Raw genomic sequence first — 26,419 nt, 5'->3', positions numbered from 1 at the left:
ACCAACAGGGCAACTCAGACTAATTAAAACACGCAAGTTAGAGCAGCAAATTATTATTATTATTATTATCATTATTATTATTAAAAATAGCTGTTAGTTTCTTTCAATCATTAAATTGTTATATCAACTATGTGATGATCGATCAAAAATTAAAATTAAATGCAAAACAACCAAGGTGTAGTCCTCCTTTTATTGTGGAAGTTTATGAAATGAAGATAACAAAGGTGAAACTGCAGCTATATCGTAGAAATGGAAGTTATTGAAGGGGCATGCAGTACAAATAATGATGAAGCAAACTACTGTTATAGAACACAAATGGTTTCCTAACATTGGTTATGAGCTGATGCACATGCAAAAATAAAAATGCGAACATTTTACATAAAGATTTGCCTATTTCAAAGGCCCATCTATGTGAGGCCACGACAAACGAGCATAGACTGTATAAATGCTGTGCTATGTGGTGTTGGTTCATGCTTTTATATAAGTCTCTCTGTAAATAAACAGATCACATTACGAAGAAGAATAAGGCCAATTAAGGTAAGGTAACAGGTAGATGTGTGTGGGTTTACGAATGTCTCTGAGCCAGAGGGTTAAGAAGCTTCTTTTTTTATAAAACACATGGCATTTTGGGATATCATGTATGGTGATTCAAGACTCGGTTTATGCCTTCAGGATCAGGACTGAAAAGCTGGATCATACCTTCCCCTTCGGATGTTTCTGGATCGGGAGTAGACGCAGGAGCATGGCGGAGGAGGCAGACATAAAGAAAGAGAGAGAGAGAGAGAAAATAAGTGTAGAAGAAATATTTTGACACTGGACTGTTGTTTCATGTGAACAAGGAGTGAGTAAAAAAAAGAAATAAACGTGCAATGAATCCAAGGCTTCCAAAGCAAAAGCAGCAAACAGGCCTTGAAAACTCATCTTTGTAAGAGTGAACTTGCATCAGTAGTGTTAAACCAGGCAGCTCTGATGCAATCAAACAAGCTGCAGTCATGAGATTAAGGCAAACATATTCATGTTCAAGGTTTTCGTTCATATACATCCTGCAGGCATGCCACAGCAAAGCTAACAAGAGTGGAGACAGCAGTGTAGAGCGAGTTCAACAAAGTACAGAAAGAAGACCTGGACTCGGATTCATCCTTGTTTTCGGCAGATTGATGTTTTGGACTGTCAAAGTGATGGATTTGTTTTCATTTAAAAAAAAAAAGACTAGTTATACATGTGTCAGAAAAAAAACAGACATAAAAGGTACTGCTTTGACTGCAGGGGGCGCCAAAATTGACTCAGACTTAAAGTTCCTCAAAGAAGCTTTAACACTGTGCATACGTCAGCAAACTAAATGAATACATCTCATACTGTCATGGACGTTCTTCATGGTTTCTTTCTCTAACCAAACCAGCAGGTCATACTACATCTAGTTCAGATCCACCAATGTTATTGATTAAGCCACACGGTCTCTGGTTGTGTGTATGGATCAGACAGCAAGCAGAGCAGCATTCAGCAGTGAGCCACACGCGTGTGTTAGCTGACAGAGGAACACAGCAGGCACACACAGATGGAGGCATGCCACAGCTCTTACTTAAATCCCCAGCCAGTTCCCCCCAGGACTATCGCTGCCACCAGAATAGCACCAGCAACCGAACCTATTATGATATTGGTGCCACTGGGACCTGTGGGAGTGAAGGAGTCAGGCAGTGAGGGGGAAAAATACAGCATGAGAGTTTTTTTATTTTATTTCCAGGATTCCTGTTGAGTGTAAAATACCCCAAGAAGGAGTAAAGAACTTCACAGTTTGCTCTCTCTCGCCACCTGAGGGTCGTTGAGAGCATAACATCTGTGTTTGTGCAAATATTGATCGAATGTCAGTCTTTCTGTTCTCTTGAGTCCCATGTTACTTGTTGATTGATACAAGAAAGTTACAGTGGCAATCGTTGGTGTTCATGTTTTGTGTCATTTGGTGGGCGGGGCTTGTGAAGTAATAAGATGTAGCAAAGGAAGGTGCGAAAGGTTTTTCCACTACAATGCTCATGTTGCTTACTGCCACTTTAATAGGTGAAATATTCTCAATATTTGTTATTAATTAACAAATGAGTTCCTTTGTTAGAAATGTGTGTACCCATAAGAAACAGGTATTTGTCTTGTGTGAAGCCCAATATAAAGAACTTGAAATATAAAGCAAAGAAGACTGTCTAACAAATTAAAAGAACAAGTTGTCAAAACAACAATTCAATGCCTAGAAATCAAAAGCAAGAAAGTTTTAGTTTTTGAAAAAGTGTCAACTTTTTGGTAGTCTGGTTAATTTCTAAAATAGAGTTTGCTGTGTTAATTCATGCAGAACATAACTTAACACCTTTTTGTGAGATTGCTTTTTTTTTTTTTTTAATTGACACTGTAGTGAAGAAGTTCTGCATCTGCCATTGAAGCTGTGTATGCATATGGCAGGTTTGTAGTTACTTTTTGTTTTGTTCATATTTCCTGTAACAACAGGCACTTTGAGGTGAAAAAGCCTCTAACTCTTCTGTGGGTGTTTGTAAGTTGAGACAAACTGCCCCAGTATGTTACCTTTGTGTTTCTCTGGACCCTCTGGTGGGGTGGGGATGGGGATCGGGTCAAACACGCTACAGTCCTTCCCGGTGTAGTCTGGATCACAGATACACTTCACCTCGTTACTGCAAGTCTGAGGGACACAAATGAGGAACCTTACTCACTTTTTTCAATTCTCGTTAACTTCCTGAAACTCAAATGTTAATCTAAAAACTACTCAACACTAAAATCAGACAGTTGGACTGCAGAGACACACTCACGCCGTGGTGGGAGCAGATGCGTGAGGTGGAGGAGCCCGGGCAGGTGCTGAGGTTGAATGTTGTGACAGGGAGGCAGCGACGCTCCAAACACATCATGTTCGGCCCACACGGCGCCCCATCCTCCACATACCCCAGATCCAAGCCGTCATCCAGCACAGCATGACCACCCCTGCACGTCAGACAGTCAAGTTAAATCACAATTATTTATTTACTGATATATAGCCTATATATTTTATTTACATACGGTAACTGGAATTTATTTAACTGGAACTTTTTTCCTACTTATCTCAGTAGATCGCAAATACAGATCATTTCCTTTTTTTTTTTTTAAATAAAATCTGATTATTTTTTGTACACAGGGGGCGACAAAATTGACACAAAATGAAAATTCCTCACAGAAGCTTTAATGTCGTAATGATGATTGTGCTTTATGTCCCTCTAATCATAACCAGCAAGAGGGGTCATGTAAAAAAATAGTGCTATCAGAAAGATAAGATCAGCTCTATCCAGGAAGGACTCAGGATTGGTTGGATGTTTTTGCATGCTGGATAGAAATACAACTTTTTTTGCATATGATTCCATACTCTGTCAGAGATATCTTTGTGTGCATTTTGACGACAATATTTTTTCTTCTGAGGTATTTTTAAACCCAGAAAAACATTTTCGTCCTTGGAACAGTTACAGGGAACACAACAATCTCCTTTGATTTTTCTGAGGAACATTCTATTTTTTTATCAATTATGGCGCCCCCTGTGGCTAAGGCAGTATGTCATTTCAGCTTTTGTCCTGTACATGTGTAAGTAACCCTAACCCTAACCCATGTGTAACCTTATGAATATCCCTCTAACAGTCAAACTTATCACTTATCAGTAATATTTTCAGTAGAAAATGTAAAGAAAAGCTCTTTCGGCAGCGTGCAGCTAATCCTTTCACCTGAGAACTACCGCAGCAGTTTCAGGTATTTAGAACAAAATAAAAATAAAAACACTCAATCTTGTTACTGATGGTCTTGTTTGCTTTTGTTGGTCATAAAGAAATTACATTAAGTACATTTTCAGTCTGTTTCCTCACAAGCTAAAACTCCTCACTGGATCTTTATATTCAGCATTGTTTATATCTTTGTTTACTTGTTAACTACCTTGGTGTGTTTCTGCCCCCTGCTGATCCGTGGTGTACAAGAAGAAAAAGTAACCCAGGTTTGATCCCAGCCTTGGACCCCTTACTGCATGTCATCCCCTTTCCCTTTTTTTTTTTCCTTCCACTTACTTTCTATTCACTTTTTCTTTCTAAATAATACAAATTTAAACAGTCCTTAAGTGTATGTTAACTATCAGGCTGTTGTATATATACCCAGCAAGCAGCCAGAGAAAGGCTCCCTCACCTGCAGTCCATGTATCTGTTCTGGTGGTGGATGGTCAGACTGGTGAGCTTCCCCTGCAGTTCACCGAAGCGCGGCCTCTCTGTCAGGTTGGTGCACAGCAGCAATCCACAAAGAACGTCTCTGATGGAGACCGGGCAGAAAGGAGGAACAATTTTTAAAATGAAAAAAAAAAAAAAAGGTAAAATATTAAAAGCTGCAGAAGATATTGCATTTAAAAAAAACACACCAACACATTAATTAATTAATTAATTAATTAATTAATTAATTAATTAATTAATTAGAAATGAAACTTACTGCTTGTTGCATTGCACCCATCCCTGACCACTGGAGTCTGGGCCACAGTTTCCTTTCTCTGTGCCCTCGGAGTTGAGCTTTTCATAGCAAAACCTGTCAGCTGAGTCTGAAAAGAAAGTTTGATTTCACTTCAAGGTGTCAAAAAATCAATTATATTATTATTATAACCATAAAAGTCCTATTTTAACCATAAGATGGACTGCTGCACTGAGAAATAAAGAATAATATCCAAACCTACTGTAGCCCCACAGACTCCTGCACTGACTATCTCTGGTCTTGCAACGACCTCCATAACAGCGACCCTGAGGAAGAGGAGGAGGAGGGGGAGGAAGAGGGTTAAATGATGAAGAGGGGACACTCAGAAATAAAAATATAACATTAACAAGTAAGATGTCTTTACCTGTCCAGCATCACACATGTAGCCGTCCAGTTTGTGCACATTATGAGGACACTAAAAGAGAGGGAAATTATCTGTGTGTTGGATTTCTGATGACCAATTTTTTTCAAGCATCTGGATAAACACAGGGACGTGTGTTTGAAGCCTCTTTCTTACCTGGCTGGAGTCTCCTATGCAGGTCTCAGAAATGTCACAGTCGTTCACAGCATCACGACACGTCACCCCTCTCAGCTCGTACTGCCACATAAAAACCAAAGAAGAAGAGAGAAAAAAACAGAGACGGGAAAGAACAGGGAGGTTAAAGAGAAATCAAAATGTAAGGGCGTCAATGAAAATGATTCAGTTTAAGGTGAGAGGTAGCATCTTACCTTACAGTCCCTGCAGCAGAGGCCGTTGCTGCACATTGCATTGTGGGTAAGGGTACACTTTTTACAGCAGTTGGCTCCACTACGGGCACACTCCTACGGATCAGAGAGGGTTTTAAACTGCAGATGAGATATCAGACAACCATCCACAAAGCATGACGGCTGTGAATTTCAGCTTTACAACGAAACATAATGTAAATGTCTTGACTTTATTTTTTATACTCAACTATAAAATCAAGTGATTCAAAAAAGAAACAGAGTGCAGAATGTGTGATTGTGTCCACAAGATATATCAGCAGCTTCATTTGAGGCAGGCCATTCTAAAGATTTATAAAGTTTATAAACCCTAGAGATGTTTACAGGGAGTGTTTGTATTTACAGCATAATGCAGTATTCCCTATAATTGGGAGTGGATACCAACAAGGCTTTCTAACAGGGCAATTAGACAGACTTTCATATCTGTTACCTTCTGCAGCTGAGGAAAAGGTTGTCAAAGGTCGACTTAAATTCAAAGGGTTGGCAGATACGTTTCTCATTCTCTTTTGGCGTGTCATAATGATTCTAAAGTTATGTTTATGTCTCTTACTAACACCGAGAGCAGAGGAGCTGACAGGGAAGGAGTCTTCATTGCACAGATTCATAGACCAGAACATACTGAAACGTTGTCAGGAGTTTGCTTGCAGCTTTTCTTAATTAAAAACAAGAAATGACCCACGATTGGGTGGCTTGTATTTCTTGTTGCCATGGTTTTTGGGTCAGGTACGACAACCCTAATTGAGAAAAATAAAAAACCCGGCCACTACAAAATGTGTATTTTAAATGAACTCACCACTAATGATCCACAGTCACATTCCTCTCCCGTCTCCACATATCCATTCCCACACTCCTGCGGGTCCAACAACTGCAACGTGATAGAGGTGACTAAAGTAAGTGAATCTGCATTGGTTATTGAATCATTACCAAAAACACTATAACCATAACCTAACAGTCAGCAGAGTCTTTCAGAGGATGACAGACCATCTCATCTTACCTTGCTGGGCTTGTTGAAGAGACAGCTGCCTCCCCCTAGTTGGAGGAAACGCAGGTACTCGTCTATACTGCAGCGAGAGAACTTCCTAGGCAGGTTGAAACTAATTAATAGGAAGAAGAAAACACAAAGACGAATCACTGTTACATTCACAATATTGATTAAAATCTCAAAAGTTTGAGTGAAAAGTGATAACCTGTCTACCAAACTCTTGTCGGTGTATTGCCTAAATGCTTCTACAAGCAACATTTCGACTCCTTAAAGCTCCACTGAGGAACTTTCGGTTAGTGTGTAATGTTTAAACAAAAACTCTCACCCTGCTTTATTAAACAGTTAAATACATAACAAGAATAGTAATGCCTGTTGACCTGTTGCTTTGTCTGACATCTTTCCCTTGCCAGCAGTTTGAGACATTAAATATTAAAATATAGAAAATAATCAATCTTGTTGATTATGCTCTCTTGTGCTTTGGGAGGTCTTAACGAGACAATGATGTCAGTCTGTTTAATACCCAGCTATTAACTCCTCACAGAGGCTTTAACTGGACATTACTTTGTGGCTTGCCGTCAAAATAGGAAGTCAATCAAGAAAGAAAGACAAATAATCAATCAAATCAAAGTCAATGCAACTCAAGAGGTTCAATTATTTCAGTCCTATTATTTATTTTACGTCTAATAGGTTTTTTTAATTGATGAACATTTAATTAAATGCATACCCTGTGTCCTCCATGATACAGCCCAACCACGGGTCGGGACACCTGCAGTCTCCTTGACAGAAACACACACACACACACACACACACACACACACACACACACACACACACACACACACACACACACACACACACACACACACACACACACACACACACACACACACACACACACACACACACACACACACACACACACACACACACACACACACACACACACACACACACACACACACACACACACACACACACACTTAAATGTATTTAAAAAATGAACGCAGTGCTATAAAACCACCACTTGAGGGAGATGTAGTGCAGCCACTAGTGTTACTATTAAAAAAACGTTTGCAGTCAAAAGTGAATTTTCTTCTGTTTTAGAAATAGATTTAAACTCCTTGGGTTCGCTTCAGGCAACAGTAGAAGAGACTTTAGATAAAAGAGGACATTTTATCAGACACCTGAACAAACATAATCAAACAATGAAGCAAAGAATGGATATGAATAAAAGGAATAGAGCATTCCACAGTCTGTTTGTACTCCCCTCACTCTTTGTGTGATATCTGATGAAAGTTACAAATGGGTGTTATTCTTACCAGCAGCCGGCCGCTCTTTGTTTCTCAGCATGCCGATGTTCTGGCCCAGACTCTGGCACAGTGTGATGGCCATCGGGCCCACGCTGCCGAACTGACGACGCACAAATACACATGTTGACAAAACAACTTGAAAGAAAACACAGTTGACTTTCCTGAACTCTTAAAACACATCACCTACTCTGCATAAACGCATTCTCATTTATTTAATAAGTCAAGTTTTGTGAGCTGAGTCAGTGTCTCCGATCTGTAAAAGATGCAGGTCTCACCTCATTGATGCCGCCACCTCTGGTGATGGAGCAGATTCCCCCTATGTAGGCGGCCTCGCTGCGGCTGCTCATGAAAGTCCTCCCACTGTTGTTAAGACGAGGAGAGATGAAGAGTAAGAAGAAGAAGAGAAAAGGGAAGAAGAAAGGAAAAGGTCAGAGGGGGAGGAGGAGGCAGAATAAGGAGGAGAGGAAAAAGAAAGAGGAGTGGGAGGAGGAGAATAAAAATAAGAAAGAAGATGAAGACAAAGACGAGATGAGAAAATACAGAAAAAGAAAAGAAAAGAAAAAATGAAGAAAGAGTAGGAGGAGGATGAGAAGACTGAACTCACGAGAAAAGGTGAACAGCGTCACAGCGCTCCTTGATGCTCTCCTTCCTGTACTTCATGAAGTCTCGGAGGGTGAGCAAGGCGTCGTCGCCCACAAAGACCTTGTTCTCAGAAGACCAGGTTTCCATGGCCACCAGGACGATGCGAGTGTTGAGCTGCTCCTTATAGATCTGGACTCATCAGACAAGGAAAAAGAAAACACAGAAAAATGAACAGAAAATACCAAAAACACACTCAAAACTGTGTCCTAAAGCAAAAAGTGATTCAAACAGAACTGAGAAGAGTCACAAAAAAAATTAGTTGCTATAGCCTAAAATGTGATGTGAGTGATCTGATGTGTGTTAGAGGATGCATAACTTTCTTTTCCGTTTCTCTGAGCTTTGAGTGAGACACTTAAACTATTTATTCATAAAGTTTTCCTGAATCAATCTCTCTCCAACCTTGAAGTCAAATTGTAATCACTGCAATATATCGTCAAATATTGTCTGTCCTGGTCAGATCGAGAAGAGGAATAATGTGTACATTTAAACAATGGTAAGGTGAAGGAACTGGAAACACAAGATCAGTGTTGAACTTATACATCTGTAACCACGGATACAGTGGTGCATCCCTCATGATTTATAGTTCAGACATGAAACCTTCACTGAAGACTCACTTGAATTGTATCGATTACTATGAGCCAGCTTCAGAACAATCAAACTTTACCTTCGAGTTGTTTTTTCACAGATATTGCTGGAAGGTTATCGGGATGAGTCCTTCTCATGGACTGTATAAAAGAAGTGGACCTAACACATTTGTTTGTGGACAACTACAGTGAAGACTCATCTTTGCAAAATTGACTGTTGCAGTCTTGTGACATTCAGCAGAGAGAGTGATTCCTTCAGCACACAGCTAACAGCACTCACTTGTCATTTGAAGGGATCACGTCCAGAACTTTGAGCTTTAATATGCTTTAAAGGGGTTCCTTTTGTGAATGTTCATCTGCTCGTTTTTGTCTGTTAATGCTATGAACACATTTGTTTCTGCTGTTCAGGGCATTTGCAGATTGACTCACATTTAGAGACAGCCCACCACAATTATTTTCAAACAGTGTACATGTTTTTTTTGAAAGACTTGTTTTTATGTTGTGCTGAAATTGATGCAACTTTTTATATCTTGAAATCAATAAAGAAAGATGGGATGACTCCAATTTAATGTAATTACGAACAATTACACGTGTATTTATTTGTATATTTCTAAACATGGCATAATGAGAAACATTAGAAATATTACTTAAGGCTCTCATTAAATGATGACGAGGATTCCAGAGAGGGGTCAGGGTCACAGAGTTGAGTGGGAAGGACAATCGAGAGATTTGTGATTGTACATACACAAAATAGAAACTCTGATACACAGCAGCCTTCTACACAATCTGAGGAGGAGGTGGTTAAAAATAAAAATGTCAAGACTATCCAACAGCTCATGGCTTTTTGTGAAAAAAAGAAAAAAGAAAAAGGGATGGCCGATGTCCAACTCGAGAATACTGCAAAATGTGGCAACTCTCCTAAGAAAGCTCAAGAGACTCCTTTTAATAGATTCATTATGAAATACTGCCATCTTTTTTTTAATTATGTGCTTTAAAGAGGACGTTAACAGAAAAGTCTTTAACTATATTTCCTCTTACCGCATCGGCCATGTTCACCACTGCTTTGGCAAAGTTCTTTGTCTGAGTGGCCGACCGACGGACCTGCACAAACTAAAAAAAGAGGAGGAAAACACTAAGTCACCTTATTTTTTTCATTTGAATTTCACTGTTTTTAACATGTTTTGCAGCTTTAAGTGTTAAACATACCAGTTCATGGTCGTTGACAACCATCAGCTCGATGTACTTGGTCTCAGTCTGGACTGTGCGCTGACCTCGTCGCACCTGGAGGACGTAAAAGAAACCCACACAGCCAGAAGTTTGAGTCCTCTGTCATATTCACCTTCACATAGGACAAGCAGACACACTCAAAACCAGCAGGTGAAACCATAACTCACACTGAGCGCACACACCCACAGACACACACACACACACACACGCTGATGCTGCTGAAACTCAACTCTTTGTCCTTGAAAGGGCAACAAGAACTTGGGAAAGCAACAATCATTCATTCATTCAATAACCTCAATATATCCTCGGCATGTACAAAGATAAATCTCAGCTTCTGTATCCGATTACTTACAAGAAGGAAAAGTACTTTCGAAGAAGCAGAAACTTCCTTGATATAGTTTCACATTAAATATTCCAGACTAAAATAGTGACAGTCGTTATAGTCATTATCTTGTAAGATTCTCACAACAAAAAGTATGGACAAGAGAGCAGACATATATGGGTGCTATTTGCTTTCACGTTCACGTTCAAACAAAGTTCTTGATAATCAGGCCAAAATGTTTTCTGACTGTCTGAATATTCTTTTGTGTTCCCAGATTTTAACAATCAACTCGGTGAATATAGATTTTTTTTTTAGAACAGGGATGGCAGAATCTGTTGTCTGGTTTGTCTCTCAAACAGAAGGTCAGCAGTTCAATCCCAGCTCCTGCAGTCCACGTGTCAAAGTGTACTTGTGCAAAAAGCTGAACCCCAATTTGTTCCTGGTGGTTAAGCCTGGGACGTGTGAATATGTTTGACTGGGATTAGTCAATTCTGATAAGAGACTTCTCCTACATGGCATCCTCTGCCATCGGTGCGTAGATGGGTGAATGTGTGATGTACTATTTACCATACATCATTTGATTGATCTGAATACAAGAAAAACTCATAATTACAGCCCATTTCCCATTTACTACATGAAAGAAAAAAAAAACAGAGTTGTGAGATTTACAGGTAATCTGTGAAATTACTCTTCAGTTATTGTCAATAAATCAACGAAAAGTAAACCTTTTAACCACATGTTGGTGCTTAATGATATATCAGGTGATCATTCAAGCTGTTACAGTCATTACACCTGTCACACTCTTTACCTGTACTGCAGGCTTTCCTGTGGAAATGTTCATTTTTATTTTAGGGATTTTTTGCCTTTATTTAGAGAGGACAGTGGATAGAGTTTTTGAGAGAGAGAGTTGGGGAATGACATGTGGGAAAAAGTGTCACAGGTTGGATTTAAACCCTCGAAGACTACAGCTCCTGTACATGGGGCGTGCAAGCTAACCACTAGACCCCCTGCACCCCTCCTGTACAAATATACGCCAAGCCCAATCCAGGGCTCATCAAGGGACATCACTTGAATTATTTTCTTCGATTTTAAAAATCAAATTTTTTACCTTTTGATTCTGTTCATAAAATCACGACAGCTGAAAAGAGCTGGCAAAATCCGACTGGAAATTTGGAAACATTTGACAGTCTTCTCTGTAAAATATTAATTGTGTTTGCACATTTCAACTCCGATGTTTCCCACATGTTCATGGCAGGCCAGGTGTGCAGAAAGAAAGAGACTATCTGAATACTGACTTGTCTCTTTGAGCGTCTCAGGCCTTTTTTGAAGACTGGCTTCTGCTCCTCGGACCAGTCATCTCCGCCTTTTTGCTCGCCCTCTTCTTCGACATGGCTGTTTGTCTTCTCCTCATGTCCTGTCCTGTTCATTGAGCATCCTGGGAAATTAATGTATAGAGTAAGAGAGAAAAATGGCAAGTCATCAACCAAGGATGGATGTAACCACGTTTTTAGTGCACAGAACTGCAGGAGTAATCAATATAATAACCAGTGGAGGAGACAGGATGAGAAGGGGGGGAGGGGGGGGGGGGGGGTATAACTGGAAGAATGGGGGAAGAGGCAGGGAGGCAGGGGTTGGGTAGCAGGAAGAAGAGGAAGGAGATGAGTCCAGAGAAGAAGAGTGTTAGGGACAGAGAGGAGAGGCAATGAAATTAGACATTTAGCAAGGGTGAGGAGGACAACTAGAGGACTCGAGGAGGACGCTGTGAGCTGGAAAAAAAAACGGCTTGCATTACAGAACATTGGATTGTTTAAGATCTTCAAATTTCAAGGACAGAGCTGATTTCTTTGACTTACAATCAAGCAATGGCAAGCAGCATTTGGATATAGGTGTAACAAGCTGCATCCTGCCAATATTTTAACAAGATCTGAGTTTGATATATATTCAGCACCCAGAAAAGAGCTAACGAATGAAGCTTGAAACATGGATTACTTTTAGAGTTGAGAAAGTCCATACCTTGTATTAATGCTGAATTTGCGCAGAAGATATGGTATGTAGATATATAATATAAAAGTGGATCGGAGGTTGAGATTTTGTGCCAATCAAACCTTGATCATTACATCACAAATGATTTCAAGACTTTCCATCACAGTGGGAAATGAAAACGAGGAGTTTCTGTGTAGAGTTTAATCTTCTGTAAGCCTGACTGTGGTCTCACCTGGACAAGAAGGTGGAAAGAGGTAGACGTCTGGCATGCGATATATAATGTGTTCGTTGTACTCCTCCTGTAAGGTGTCAAATGAAACAAAGACAGACAGAGAGAGAGAGAGAGAGAGAGAGAGAAAACAGATGTATATGTTTATGTAATAAAGTTTACATTAAAAACAATAACTTTTTATATGTTTAAACTTCTTGTGGTGTATGATTACTCAGAGCAAATTCCTGTGTTGTTTTCAACAGAAACACATCTCTTAAAAATGTTATCTAGGATAGAGAAAAGTTGAGTGTTTCTGAAATATGATTATTATAACTTTTAAAGGGTCCATATACAAGCCAGTGTTAGACTGAACATCACTTTAAATATATCTGCTTGAACGAGAACGAAAACTCCAGAAAGTCATATTAAAACTTCCCTCCTTCGCCAAAAGGAAATCCCAGAATAAAACCAAGGCAGACAGGAAGTCCCGTCAAGAATCTCAATTCTCTTAGCATTTCACTCTGCATTTATAATTTTGAGATGAATTACTATGGAGGGTGCACAGAAGAGGCTAGCTGTGTGATTTACTACTCCAGAAATGTAGAAACAGGGATAAGAAGTTTAAAAAAAAGTTTCTGATACTTAAGGAAAAATAAAAAAAACAAATAATAAGTCAGTTGCGGTATCACAAATTACCCCATTTTAACTAAAATGTTTCAGTTATTATAAAGGCCATCAAATTCCCTTTTCACCGTGTAATTTAGGATGCAACTGAATGTGTTGACAGAAAGACACAAAGACAGTGCAACATGGGGAAGCTGTGCAATTGTAGGGTTATGGTTAAGGGCTGCAGCCGGACAGAGTCCAAGGAAAATTTCCCCAAGGGGACAATAAAGCATATCTTATCTTTTCATAATACTACTTTTTTTTTTTTTTTTTACCATACTAACATTTAATTGAAGCAACAACATCTTTAAGCACAGAAAAAGCACAAAAGTCACTTTTTGTTGACATCAAATCTGCTCTTTATGAAAGTCAACATCCCCACGAACAAAACAACAACATGCTTTTAAAACAATCAATGCTTGAAATGACTTCTTCTCATCGTTAACCTTTTTTTTTTTTTTTTTTTTTTTTTTCCAGTCGCCGGCTTCTCTCTCTGTGTGAAAAAGCTTTGCCGTGTCCTCTCAGGGTGAGAGACGGACCAACAGGCAGGAAAGTGCTCTGATGCATAATTAATCAATCACAGGGCTGTCATAATGGCAATAACACTGCTGGACACTGTGGTACACTTGAGCTGGGGATAAATACTTTATGAAAATGACCCATCGGAGATATGGAGCCGAGTGGAGGGAGAGAGAGAGAGAGAGAGTTTGAAGACGAGCTGGGCAGCCATTGATCCATCTCTGCAGTCTATGTAATTGAGCTGCACTTCGATTACAGTGACTCTTAATGGGAAAAAAAGCGGCCTCTTCCAGTCTAAACACTTTCACCCTATCCCCTTTGGCCACTCTGTTATATGTCTCTTTTTTTTTTTTACACTAGATATACACTTAAATCAAATCTAGGTATTTTGGAAAAATCTAAAAAGCCTCTTTGTCAATTATTTTATATTCCCACTCTCTCCCTCCTGTTTTCCGATGCGTTGTGTATCAACTTGATACTTTCCATACAGCAGCACAGAGATAGAGTATCACTGTCTGGACTGACCGTAAGTCATGCAGTGATATGGAGATGGAGAGAGAAAGTGAGACTGAAGGCAGCTTCACTGTGAAGATTCAAATAGTTCTTCAATGACTTTAAAGGGTTAGTGTCAGTTTTGTATGACTTTTTTTTTTTTCACATGACACTGATGCTGCTTTGGTTTGATGCCAAGAAAGTGGATATGTGTGTGTTTACCAACTCACCTTGCCACTGTCAACAGGTTCAATCCCATACGAGAAGTTCCCGTCAGAAAACATGCCTCTGAAAAAAAAAAAAGCACAGCAATGTGTTAGAGTACGCCTGAGGCCGCTCTGAGATGTTAGAGGTGGATCCCTGAATGGCAGCCAGGATGTGAAGGAAGAGAGAAGAGTTTTAAGAGAAGAAATATATCAAGACATACTTAGATGCCACCTTCATGTATCCACTTTTAAATGTACTTTTTTTTAATGATCTTGCACAAAAACACAGACAAGATAATTACCACCACTCACTATAGGAAAATTAGCATGATGGATCCTAATAGTTATCAAATACAAACAAATCCTTTAATTTGGTGCTCTTCATTAAAACATTTTTAGCAAATATATAACACTTTAACCTAATGTTTAGTTTGTGTTGATCTATATTTTCTTGAGGAATAAATCAGACTACATAGCCATAGTGAAGCAATAACCAGCGCAGGATTAGTTTGGCACGGGGAAGTGAAACAGCCTGACCTGGAAAAAAAAAGGGTAGCAAATTGAAACATCTTTTTTTTACTCTTTCATAAAAAATAAAAAAAAGTCAGAATAGGACATAGTGGGTTTTGTGAGTAAAAAAAAAAAGACCTAGCTTAGCCAAGATAAGCTATGTTAAAATAAGCTAAGGTTACTTTAATCAGAGCTGAGTTAGTTAAGTTCAGTTAGGTTCAGAAATAAATTCAACCATAACAACTACGAGCTTCAGCTTAATACTTAAAGATTATGTTTGAGAGAAAATTAGTAAGCATATTATAATGTTAATCTCCCCTTTGAATTGAAGACTTTTAATGTGCAAGTATTTTTATATGCAACTCGAAATACCTATATACAAAAAAAAAACTTTTGATCTGGATTGTGTCAGGTGAGTTCAGGGGGGATCTCACTCACTGAAGGCCGTGGCAGGTGGCAAGAGCGGCCCAGGAGCCGGGCGATCCCCGCACTCGCCCATGGTAGTAACAGTGCTCTCCTCCCTAGAAGAAAATAAAAACCAGAGTCAGACACTTGACTCCTCATCACCCTGTAACATGTTGAAGAAAAAAAATCATCAATGACGTGAAGCCCTTATGGTTGCTGATCTCCTGGCCGCTCTATACAAACTGGGCCTGGTGTTTACTGTCAGTCTTTGGACTGCAGCAGACCTGGTGGGTATTTTTTTACAGAGACCTCAATTAACATTTTTTTCCATCATGTTTATAATAAAACAACAATAAAACATTGATTTGTTGTAATTTTGTTAGTTTTAGCCATAATATTTGGCTAACAACACTTGGACTCAGACAACAATCCTGTTGCTAGTAGCAACCACCACTAGCAAAGTTCCATCGCAGCATAACTAACTAATTGGCAAATTCAAGAATGTAAACCTGCTAAACCACCAACTTTGACGTGTAAAATCAGTAGTTCACATTTAACGTTGGATAAAAAGCAACATTTTTCACGTCTGCAACCGTCTATCAGCACTGCTGTAAGGTGTTAGCTTAACAGATACCTTTACCTGATTATTCATAATCCCCTAAAAGACTATCTGGATGATCGTGTTTTCAATATAGTGTTTCCACTTGGCCTCTCACAGTACAACAGTGATCAGATTACTCCAACTAAAGAGGAGACTTTCAACTGTCACTCAAGCGACACGTGCATGTGTCAAAATACAACTAAAAGTTCAAGATAAAAAAACAATCTGTGCAGTGCAGGGACAACTGCACTAAGGATGTTTGTATATATAATCAAGCAGAGTTATTGTAAATGGTTGAAGATAAAAGAATGTGTCTCTGCTTACAGTAACTTGGATCTAAGAAGTTAGTTTGTGTGTGTGTGTGTGTGTGTGTGTGTGTGTGTGTGTGTGTGTGTGTGTGTGTGTGTGTGTGTGTGTGTGTGTGAGAAAGAGAGGGTCAGTTTCAGACGCTTGTAATGGACCCCAATAAGTCTGGCAACTGAGCCTGCTGTTGTCTGGCAAGGTTGATAGACCAAAAAGAAAAGAGGCAGTGTGAAGTTGCAGTTCTGTATGCTTGGACAACCTTTACTCTGACCTGAAAACCCTATCAAGCCTTTCAAGTATTGTACAAACTTGTACTAAATATTTTCACTGTAAAAATATGACTTCTTCTACACCGAATGTAATCCCTTAATAACACAGGCTGCCGTGTACGTGTTGATGAGAAATCAATGGCTTGCCTTGTTTTTTCTGTAAACTACAGCATCACTCTCCAATCCAACATGATTCATACACAGTTCTGATAGAAAGCAAAATATCAATAGCTTCTATTTGTCAAACATATCATGTCAGATCTCAGAGGACACAAAGTCACAGTGCTGTTTTTTTTTTTTGTTTTGTTTCTTAGAAGGGACAGCTTGAAAGACAGGAAACATGTAGTATTGAGGCTTTTTGTGTCCTTTGTGTTTGACACTTTTCTTATAAGACTTAAGAATCTGCTGAAATCAGAAACATTAAATGGCTTCAACTGCTTTACCAAGAGTTCAACATGATTGCTTTACATCTGCCCATTTTTTTTTAAATTATGATATGAACACAGACACTTTCATCAACATCACTACAACTTGCGTCTTGCTGGAAATGCATCGAAATTCCTCTTAAGACCCGCAAGGAAGTAAAGATTACTAGAAAGGTTTGCACAAAAGTATTGATTAAATAAAACATCACAAAGTACAAACTAACCAATTTTAAAAACTTAAAAACGAGACAAGGGGTTGACAAACCATGTTGGCAGTTCTTCGAGGCTGTGTTTAAAGCTAAGATAAGCATGCTAACATCCTGAAGTTTAACAGGTATTATATTTTCTATAACCATCATTTTAGTGTAACATTTCAGCATGACACAAGAGGGGATCACCAAAGTCAGTATGCATCGTCTTTCAGGGATCTTGAATGTCTGCACAATATTTCATGGAAACATTAAGGTATATCAGTCTTGACTAGAATGGTGGTCCCATTAACACTGACAGTCTCTCTAGCCTTGCAGCCAGCAAAGCCAAGTATTTTTGTAGAACATATTTGGACTTGGTGTCCGTTTATCTGTTGAGGAAGAAATGTACTTGAATCATTCATACCGAATAGTGAAACAGCCTGCAGCACTTAGTCAAGGGGCAAGAAAATAAATAAATAAAAGGTAGGATTACAAGGCTAAATGGAGGAAATCAAATCGCCTGACACAGCAGACACACTCGGACTGAGAGAGACTAAGTGCACTTTTCAGGGAAGCAAATGTGCTTCAAATAATTGCCACTCACTCCTACAAATACACCACATTGTATGATAAATCATGGATTAATGGTGAAATATCAGCGCTGCGAGGACAGGGACAGGTTAGCCTGACAAGAGGTGAGTGACTAAAAAAAAAAGAAAAGCAGGAAAATAACGAGGTCAATTGGTGACTCTAAATTGCCCGAAGCTGTGAATGTGAGTGTGGCTGGTTGTCTGTCTATGTCAGCCCTGTGATTGACTGGCGTACAGTCCACGGTGCACCCCGCCTCTCGCCCAATGACAGCTGCGAACGGCTCCAGCCCCCGGCAACCCCCGAATGGGAAAAGCGGTACAGATAATGGATGGATGGGTCCTGCGTCATCATAAACTCTAACTGAATTAGAAAAAGCCAGAGTTTATTCTCCGTCTGGACTTTGACTCAGCAGAGTCAAAAAGCAAGATGAAAAGGGAAAGGGAGAGAGATGGTAGCACAATAGCTTCAGTTAGTTGTAAAAGATTTCCTCTGTCATCAAGTGAAGCATTTTTATTAACAAATGTGTTTTTTCATATATAATAAAGCCACACTGGCCTGAAAAACATGACTGAATACATTCACATTTAAACTATTCAGGGAATAATCAATAATAGGCTAAGTTATTGATGATGTGATTGTGTTTGATTCATAATCAGAAGGCCCCGTCACCAAGACTACTATAAAAAATGCAATGCTGCAAGCTGATAGAGAGTGGTAAATGTGGTCTATCACTTACAATGTCAAAGGAGCAAGTTCTAAGGAGGACAATAAAAAGTCTATGCAAATCAGCCCCCGTCACTTTTTTCCTCATCTCTAATTCAGTTCATCTCTTGGTGCCATTACACTGAGATTCAATTTGAAATGAGAAAGTCAACAACTCAATTTAATTGCAGAGATTCTAAGGGAACAATAAAAAAAAGCGACCCTAAAATGCAAGAAGAATTTATTGGCACATCAATAATACCAAATAAATCCAGATGGAGATGGTAGGGTGGGGGAGGGGCCAGAAGGAAATGTCCATAAGAGCAATTTGTGCAATCTACTGTGTAATTGGTCTGTAGATGAAAGTAGGTGTTTACATACATATCAGAAAATGTGCAGATATCTAAATGTTTAGCACGTATAGTAATTTAGCCACACAAATATAGTATGTCGTTTTACTATCATGATATAAATGTTCTGAAATGTGCAATATCCGAGTCAATCCTGAACAACTATTCATCCCCACTGGGATTCCAATTCAAGATATTGGATCAATTTCCTTTATACGGATGTTATTATTAGTATCAACAAATGCAAGGCCTCTTTCTTTACCTTTCTATTGACAATTGTACAGTTTTCCATCAAGACCATACGCCATAGCTGCTTTGCTCCAACAAATGAACAAAATAACCACATCATTTGACATAACTTATTTAATTAATACCATATTCCTAATTCTAGCATAAGCTTCTGGTACACAGACCAAATGGGCTTGATTCAGAACACTAGCCAATTCAAATTGTTTTAGTGTGTTTATCCTGCCATACCAACATCATGACAAAAAATCATGGTGTCCCACAAGGATCCTTTCCTGTGTCACTATAATTTCCAAAACTAAATACATTTTAAATAAAAAGGTTTTGTTGGACTCGTGATTTGTTGGATGTGTCATATTACATCTTTGATGTTTCCCTAAATAGTCTACCCTCTGTCTGTCTTTTTGTTCAGTTGCGATACTGCTGACATTTAGAGCCCTGGTGAAACCTTTTTAGCCACAAGAAAAAAGGGAGAAGGAGGATCCTTTACATTTGGATCAAGATAAAAAAAAAAACAGATATGATCACTTTTTTACCATGTGCCAATAAACATCTGATTCTTCTTAATTTTAAATATGTGGTTGCAAAGGTCAGGGCAGAGGATGGTTGTAAGATTTGGTTCAGATGGTTCAGGACATGATTTGAATTCCCCTCACAACATGACAAAAAAGACCCAAGCTGCTGCTGCTGCTGACTGCTGGTACCCATGGTAACCGTCTACTGATTGGTCAGGTGGTCTTTTGCAGAGAAACAGAGGCATAGAGATAACAAAAGGGGACGGAGAGAGGGAGGGGACAGCGGAGGGAATCATTTCCTCAGATGGAGTAAAGAGTCAAGCTGTCTGAATGAACTGCCTTTCTGTGAGAGGTGGCAACATGCACATATGACCATAATTCTAGAGATTCAGCAGATTTTGTATAAAGATGGAAAGCAGAGTATGCAGCAACATGAGATAACACTAGGCCATTGCACACCTGAAGCAAAACATCTTAATATTTACATTAGTCTTTAAATGTGCATCATTTGTAGTATGTATGAATTTCTGTCCTAAGGACAAAATAAGAGCATGCACTGCTTATATAGATTCTGTTCAATTTCACTCTGGGGTATGCACCCATCAAAAATGTTCTCCTACACAGTGGACAAAAAGCTAGTGGTGCAAGCATTGGTACAAAATCTATTTATATCAAAGTGGCTGTGATTAAAAAGGAACCCAACTGATTTCTATTCATATCACGGATAGAAATTGGGTTTCCAACATTTATAAAAAAATAATTATATTAAGGAAATGCTCAACATTTTTTTTTTTTTGGTTGGCTACCTGGCTCTGTTCAAGTAACAAAGCCCAGCTACTGTGAGCTCAATGCTCACATTAGCTGTACACGCAGGAGTAAGTGCTCAAGGCTTTGGAATAGTTTTTCACGTAACCTGAAAAACAAATACAACATATGTAGACAAAGTTTTTTTTTTCTTGGATTAGAAACTTTGAAGATTCAACTTGTTTATTCTCGACTCTTAAGGTTGGTTTCAGATGTGGGTACCTTTGGACAGAAGCTGGCTTGCAGTTTTTTTGTTTCCAGTGTCATTAACAAGCTAAGCTAACTAGCAGCTAGCTGTAGCATTACATTAAATAAAGACAAATACTACCTGCGAAATTAGTAAAAAGAAAAAAGTAAACAAGCATATCATTTAAATAAGCAAACGAGTTCAATAGATTACTCTTACCATATTCATTGATAGCTGCCCTTCCTCATCATAGTGACGCTCCACATAATCTGTAGACAGGAGGTCGCTGCAGAGAAAAGGAAGAAACACGAGGAATACAGTATTCACTTTTACGGGATTTCAGTGCTTTAATAATTGTCTGAAAAGGCAAGATGATGCTGCCATTAGAGGCCATTATGATCCATTACTCTGGGCTGCTTTTTAACAGAATGTCAATCAGCATCAAACATGATGAATGTGGGTAAAGTTAAACAAAAATGTGTGAAGATTCATTTAAGTCTAAGTGCCTGAGAGTCAAAGAAAGGTGTTACATAAAAGCAGCCCATTTGAGGAAATGAAAAGCGAGAAGAGGGGGAGGGGGAGGTTTACTTTCAAAGTGATGTTTAGCCCTCAGACTGTCTGTATAATGCCAACACATACATACTGTACAATGCTGAAGGTGGGCGAGAGAGACGGAGGAGGAAAGACATGCAGTAAGAGTGTGCAGGCGTAACTGCTGTAAACACAACATTAAACACTGTTTGTGCCTCTGAGGTGAGGATGTGTGGACGTTCTGCAGGAAGACTTACTGGTTGAGTTCCAGGTCAAGGATGAAGGATTTACCAAAGGCCTCCACCAAGAAACTGCTCTGGGCCAGATGGACTGGCTGAGAGGAAGAGTTGGGAGAAAAAGTTATTAAATATACTGTAGAGAATGAAAAAAAAAGAGACAGACAAGATGTCTACATTTGGTTTATTTTCTGAGATACTGATTTAAGTAGCAACACTAATGCTGTTTTCACCCATGCACAAACTCCTGAAAATTGTGAGCTGCATGTGTGAATGCAATTAGCCGAATTTTTCACCCCAACTTTGCTAAGACTTATTTTCCTGCCAGCCCCCTGGTTAGATTTCCATGTGCATGCTGCAGGAAAACTCAGGTAAATTCACCGCCAGCTAGCGGGCAGCGTAATGCCTTTTATATCATGCGGCCGGGGCAGGACCAGTAAGATCTTTATGCATGCAATGGAACTGCGTCATACTCTTTTCAGCTCGCCAGAATTTTCTTCTTCATTCTTCACTCTAGACTGTGAATGCATCCAAGAACACATTGCATTAATATTAAGGTCAAAACTCTGTCCCTTGGATCTTTGTTTCATGTCTGGCCTCCTTAGACCCCCTCCCTCCTGTCCAACAAGGTAAACTTCATGCTGTGAGGGAACAGGTAACTCATGAAGACTTCTGGGGCATGCTGTATGACATTTTCTAGAGATTTTCAGGAGTGCATGTCTGAAAACAGCAACATAGTTAGTACCTCGTCTCTACATCTTACATCTATCAATCCTTTTTTAATAAATTAATATTTTGTGGGGCATTTTTGCCTTTATAGGATAGGGCAGCTGAAGAGTGACAGGAAGTGTTGAGAGGAGAGAGTGGGGGGTTGACATGCAGCAAAGGGCAGAGGTCGGAATACCATTACAGGAAGTGATGGATGTTTATTATGAAACAATATAACACAGTGTGTAAAGCGACAAATGCAACAAATGAAGGGACACCCTTCTTCAGTAGCCTCTCCCTTAAGCTGAGACAGCCCCATCCATCGCGAAGGCTTCTTGGATAAATTTGGTGTTTGGCATTAACAGCTGTGTATAACCTTGTTTCAAGGTGAACCTCGTCCAGATTATATTATTATAAAACTGCGCTCTGTGGTGGCTCCCATCAGTACTTAATGGCCAGCTGCAGGCTGGGCAGGTCTCATTAGTATTAGCGTGCACTCTCTGCAAACCACTTAGTCCCAATCCAGACCTCCACTGGGTCCATATACTGTACAATAAAAAGCCCACTATGGTTACCCATTAGCAGAGAAAAGACAGCAGCAACAGAGCTCTGACCTGCATGTTTTCAGTCCAAGTAGTGCTGTAGTCTTCAGCAGCTCCTGACTGTACGTTCATTCTATGAAGCTGAACATGATATCAAATATAATGCCACTAAAAGTTCTGTGTATATCTGTTACACCAAAGACGATTTGACACTTAACATTCCTGTTTTTAAACTGGCGAACAATATTCTTGACGTCTCTAATAGGGTCAAATTTCTTGGCTACTTTATCACGGAAAAAATGACTGAGGATGATATTTAAAGGTAATAGTGCAAGATATTCTCACAAGCAAACATTCTCGCGTGCATGTTTAGCTTGTGTTCAGTTCAAAGCATGTTGTACACCTCTCTATACTGCACACTTAGGGACAAACTATAAGAAAGCAAGCATGCAGAGGCTACAACTAGCCTATAAGGCTTTGAAAATATTACAAAAGAGACCTAGATGGTGCAGTGCAGTTGAGATGTTACAGTCAGTACTCTCCGAGCTGTCATAAGAACCTTTATATCCAGACTCTGAGAATGAAATCAACTTGTTCCTTTCTAACATCAGTTACAGTACTGTCCGTTACCAGTTCCAGATTTGGAGACATTGGTACAGATTCCTATTTTACGATTTTATATACTCATGTAAATTAAAAATTATTAACCTTATTGTACTTTTGTGTGTCTTGAGTCTGTGATAAAGTTTTTAATAGAATTGAAATAGAATTAAGTTTTGAATATGTAACCAACTGAGTTCTGTTTGAAGGGGACCTTAAAATGAATTCACAGTAGCCCCTCTTAAATGATCTACAAATAGAAACTGCCATCTTCATTTATATTTTGCCTTTTGTGTTGAATTCTTAAGACTAGGATCATTTTTTTAACCAATTTAAATGTCAACAAAACTAGGTGCAGCATTTCCATTCCGACATACGCATATCCAATTTTTTTTTTTTCTGCAAGCTCCGTTTGGTGTCAGCTCCAGAGAGTAATGTTTTTTTACTATAGTATGGCTGGTACTGGACAATTAGAATACAAGGATTTTGTATGAAACTTAGCTTGTTCCTAAAGGCAACATTAATGAGAACAACAAGAGCTTATCATTTGTTCTTCGTAAAACCAAAATAAAAAGCTTAAAGACACTAAAATGCTCCATTGTTGAGATGGAAATGAAGAGTCTGGTGATGGCTTCCTTCTGCTAGATGGAACACTGCAGAAATTGTAAACATTTATTCAAATGCTAATGTGAAAATATTGATTGTAGCCAAAACTGCAGTCTCTTTATTGGATCCAGAGCGAACACTTTAGCACAAATATAATCAATTCGTTTTAAGATACTTTTTCTTGAATGTTTAGAAAACACCACGTTGAGGTGGTTCTGCTGATTCTACTTCACATCTACATTCACTTCCTGTACAGTAGCAGAACTAAGACTTCTCCAAAGGCAGCAACAGAGAGATCATGAGAGAGCACAGAGGGGAGCTCAAGGTCAGAGCTGTGTCATATCCACTGACAGACAACCCGTTGACTGACAGAGAGTGTTCATAGCACAGGTAACAAGAGGACGGATAGTAGTGTGAAATAATATCTAATGGACTCTAAAGGAGGAGGAGGAAGGGAAGCCTCATGTACGTGAGTAGAGTGTGTATGTGCATGTGTGTGACCTCAAAAGAGAGGACAAACAAGGGCCAATAAGGTCCTAAGAGAGCAGATGGATAATAAAGGTGCACTCCCTTCTGCTACTAATACAACAGCTTGTGCCACATTCACAACTTAACTTCTAAGTGTGTAGTATGATTGTATTTCATTTTATACATATAAGTGTATTGTGGCAAGTAATTGTTCTAGTGTATTTTATAGTGCGAATTATGTAGGTAGTGTTTAGCAATTTCTCTTATACAGGATTTAAGGGATTTATAGGGCCCGACCAATATGGAATTTTTTAGGTCGATACCGATATATTGGCCGATATATTTCTTAGATCTACTGTATGTTTGATGTGAAGCGATATTTAGATTTAGATATACACATTTGTTGCGCTGATCCCTCAAATGCTGTTATCAAACAATTGTGGAAAAGATATACAGTATAATGTAGACAAGGTGGTCACTCAACTGGAAAGTAATTGCGCATGTACGTGCGTCACCGCACGACACTCTGGAGGGTGATAATACACTGCTGGTGACAGCGAGAAAGAGAACTGCTAGTGTAATACAAGGATACTCAAATGAAATGCTATTTGACTGGTAAACAAAGCTAGCAATATCGGCGCATATCTGCAATAAAATTAGCCGATAGTCACCGGATATGCAAATATCGGCCAATATTATTGGCTGGCTGATTAATCAGAAATTATATTTTATTGGGATAATTTAATTTATCCCGTTACTTATGAATGATCTATCTACATACATACACAGTGAAAAGTATTTAAAAAGAAATAGAGTATCTTTGCACTGTTCTGTGTAACAGTGAATACAAACAAAGTGAGATTAAATGAATAGAATAATGCACATGTATTCAGTTCTGGTGGCCTGTGTGTGATGGATGGAATGGAAAGCATGTCACTGCAGGTGTAGACAAGATCACCTGAGCTCCGGCTGTGTGGTTCTTGACCCGGGTGTCCAGGTGGCTGTGGAGCAGCTCCTCCTCAGAGTGGATCTGTTGGAGGAGCCGTTTGGGTCGAACGACCTCCTCTGCAAGCGGCAACCTCTCAACCAGACTCCCCCACTCCCTCAGACCTGCAGAGAACATGAGCGGATGTCATTGCCCTGGCAGGAGAGCAGACCGAGTGAATCTCAACGTAAGGCTGTCGAGGTGTCATATTTTTGCAGGGACTAAACGGCTTGATGTTAAGCTGCTTGTTGACACCAATGCAACAGTACACGGTCCATGATGTTGAGAAGCGCAAGTGGACGCAGCAATGAATAAAATGTCTATTAGAATTTTTAGAATGAGTGATAACTTGTCCCTTCTAATAAAATAAATGATAGAATATATGTGTCCTACCTGTCACGGAGCACCGTGCACACACTGCAGCGAACAGCAGGCATCTCACAGCGTGCATGATGCTCACATAGTCCTAGTGATGTCCTCGGTGCAGCGCCGTTAGATGAACTGAGAGAAGGCGAGAGCGAAGCTGTGGTTGGACTGTTGTTGACAGTGAAGACAAACACAACAGCGGGGTGCCTTTGAACGACGCGCCCGCATCTCTCGCCTCCTTTCCCCGCCTCAGGTAAACTAACAACACCCTGGCGACGCTCTTCTTCTCGGCTCCAGCGGCATGGCGGTGTAGGTGAATGTGTGCTCCTCTATCGGTCTGTAATATTTACAGTCGACGGTCTATCGCCAAAGGCTCGCGCAGAGCAATGAGGCTGCGCGAGGAGCCGAGGACCTGGAAACAAGGAGCACGTGGGGCTTGACGGGCCCACCCACTCCAGCACTGATGGTGACAGGTCCTGGGTTCCAAGGTTACCTATCGTTACACATAGGCATATAGCTATAAGCAGCTTTCTGATGTTTATATTATGAATCAAAAATGAATTTAGAATGCATAGAGACTTGAAATGTATCTACTATGACTCTAACCAGCCAGACTAGAGAGTCAAAATCTAAAAAACGACCAGCTGTCTGTCTGAATAGCATTGAATTGGCCACAAAATGAACCTTATTGACTTTACCCCATTGTTTTTCTATTAATATTCTTTAATGTCTTCAGGAACTCACTGAGTTTATGAGAAATCTTGTGCTAAAATTGTTGGCAACTGTTGCACTTAAAGGACCCAATATCCTATTTTCCTCGTCAGTTTTGTATCCCACAGTTCTTAGGTAGCAAAAGA

General features: G+C 39.5%; 1 protein-coding gene across 4 annotated transcripts in view; it reads right to left on the bottom strand.

Annotated features, from left to right (window-relative positions):
• The window catches only part of adam11 (ADAM metallopeptidase domain 11), a 28,475-nt gene extending 2,571 nt beyond the window's left edge, over positions 1-25,904 (bottom strand). Inside the window, exons 1-26 of one of the 4 annotated variants that reach the window (XM_061028852.1) lie at positions 25,590-25,904; positions 25,170-25,321; positions 21,309-21,385; positions 20,740-20,806; positions 15,370-15,452; positions 14,446-14,503; positions 12,560-12,626; positions 11,640-11,779; positions 10,002-10,076; positions 9,834-9,905; positions 8,174-8,340; positions 7,845-7,929; positions 7,579-7,669; positions 6,984-7,035; positions 6,272-6,371; positions 6,071-6,142; positions 5,245-5,337; positions 5,033-5,113; positions 4,880-4,930; positions 4,718-4,781; positions 4,480-4,585; positions 4,186-4,305; positions 2,805-2,973; positions 2,563-2,677; positions 1,580-1,670; positions 700-717 (exon numbers count right to left, since the gene is read on the bottom strand). In XM_061028852.1, coding sequence (XP_060884835.1) covers positions 700-717; positions 1,580-1,670; positions 2,563-2,677; positions 2,805-2,973; positions 4,186-4,305; positions 4,480-4,585; positions 4,718-4,781; positions 4,880-4,930; positions 5,033-5,113; positions 5,245-5,337; positions 6,071-6,142; positions 6,272-6,371; positions 6,984-7,035; positions 7,579-7,669; positions 7,845-7,929; positions 8,174-8,340; positions 9,834-9,905; positions 10,002-10,076; positions 11,640-11,779; positions 12,560-12,626; positions 14,446-14,503; positions 15,370-15,452; positions 20,740-20,806; positions 21,309-21,385; positions 25,170-25,321; positions 25,590-25,647 — 2,324 coding nt within the window. In that variant the 5' untranslated portion in view covers positions 25,648-25,904. Of the gene's footprint in view, positions 1-176; positions 718-1,579; positions 1,671-2,562; positions 2,678-2,804; positions 2,974-4,185; positions 4,306-4,479; positions 4,586-4,717; positions 4,782-4,879; positions 4,931-5,032; positions 5,114-5,244; positions 5,338-6,070; positions 6,143-6,271; positions 6,372-6,983; positions 7,036-7,578; positions 7,670-7,844; positions 7,930-8,173; positions 8,341-9,833; positions 9,906-10,001; positions 10,077-11,639; positions 11,780-12,559; positions 12,627-14,445; positions 14,504-15,369; positions 15,453-20,739; positions 20,807-21,308; positions 21,386-25,169; positions 25,322-25,589 lie in introns of those variants that run through there. The other 3 variants (XM_061028850.1, XM_061028851.1, XM_061028853.1) reach the window with 3 other exon arrangements.
• Positions 25,905-26,419: the final 515 nt, after the last annotated feature.

Source organism: Labrus mixtus, chromosome 21 (assembly GCF_963584025.1).
Source record: "Labrus mixtus chromosome 21, fLabMix1.1, whole genome shotgun sequence".
NCBI lineage: Eukaryota > Metazoa > Chordata > Actinopteri > Labriformes > Labridae > Labrus > Labrus mixtus.
This window is presented reverse-complemented; position numbering and strand designations above follow the sequence as displayed.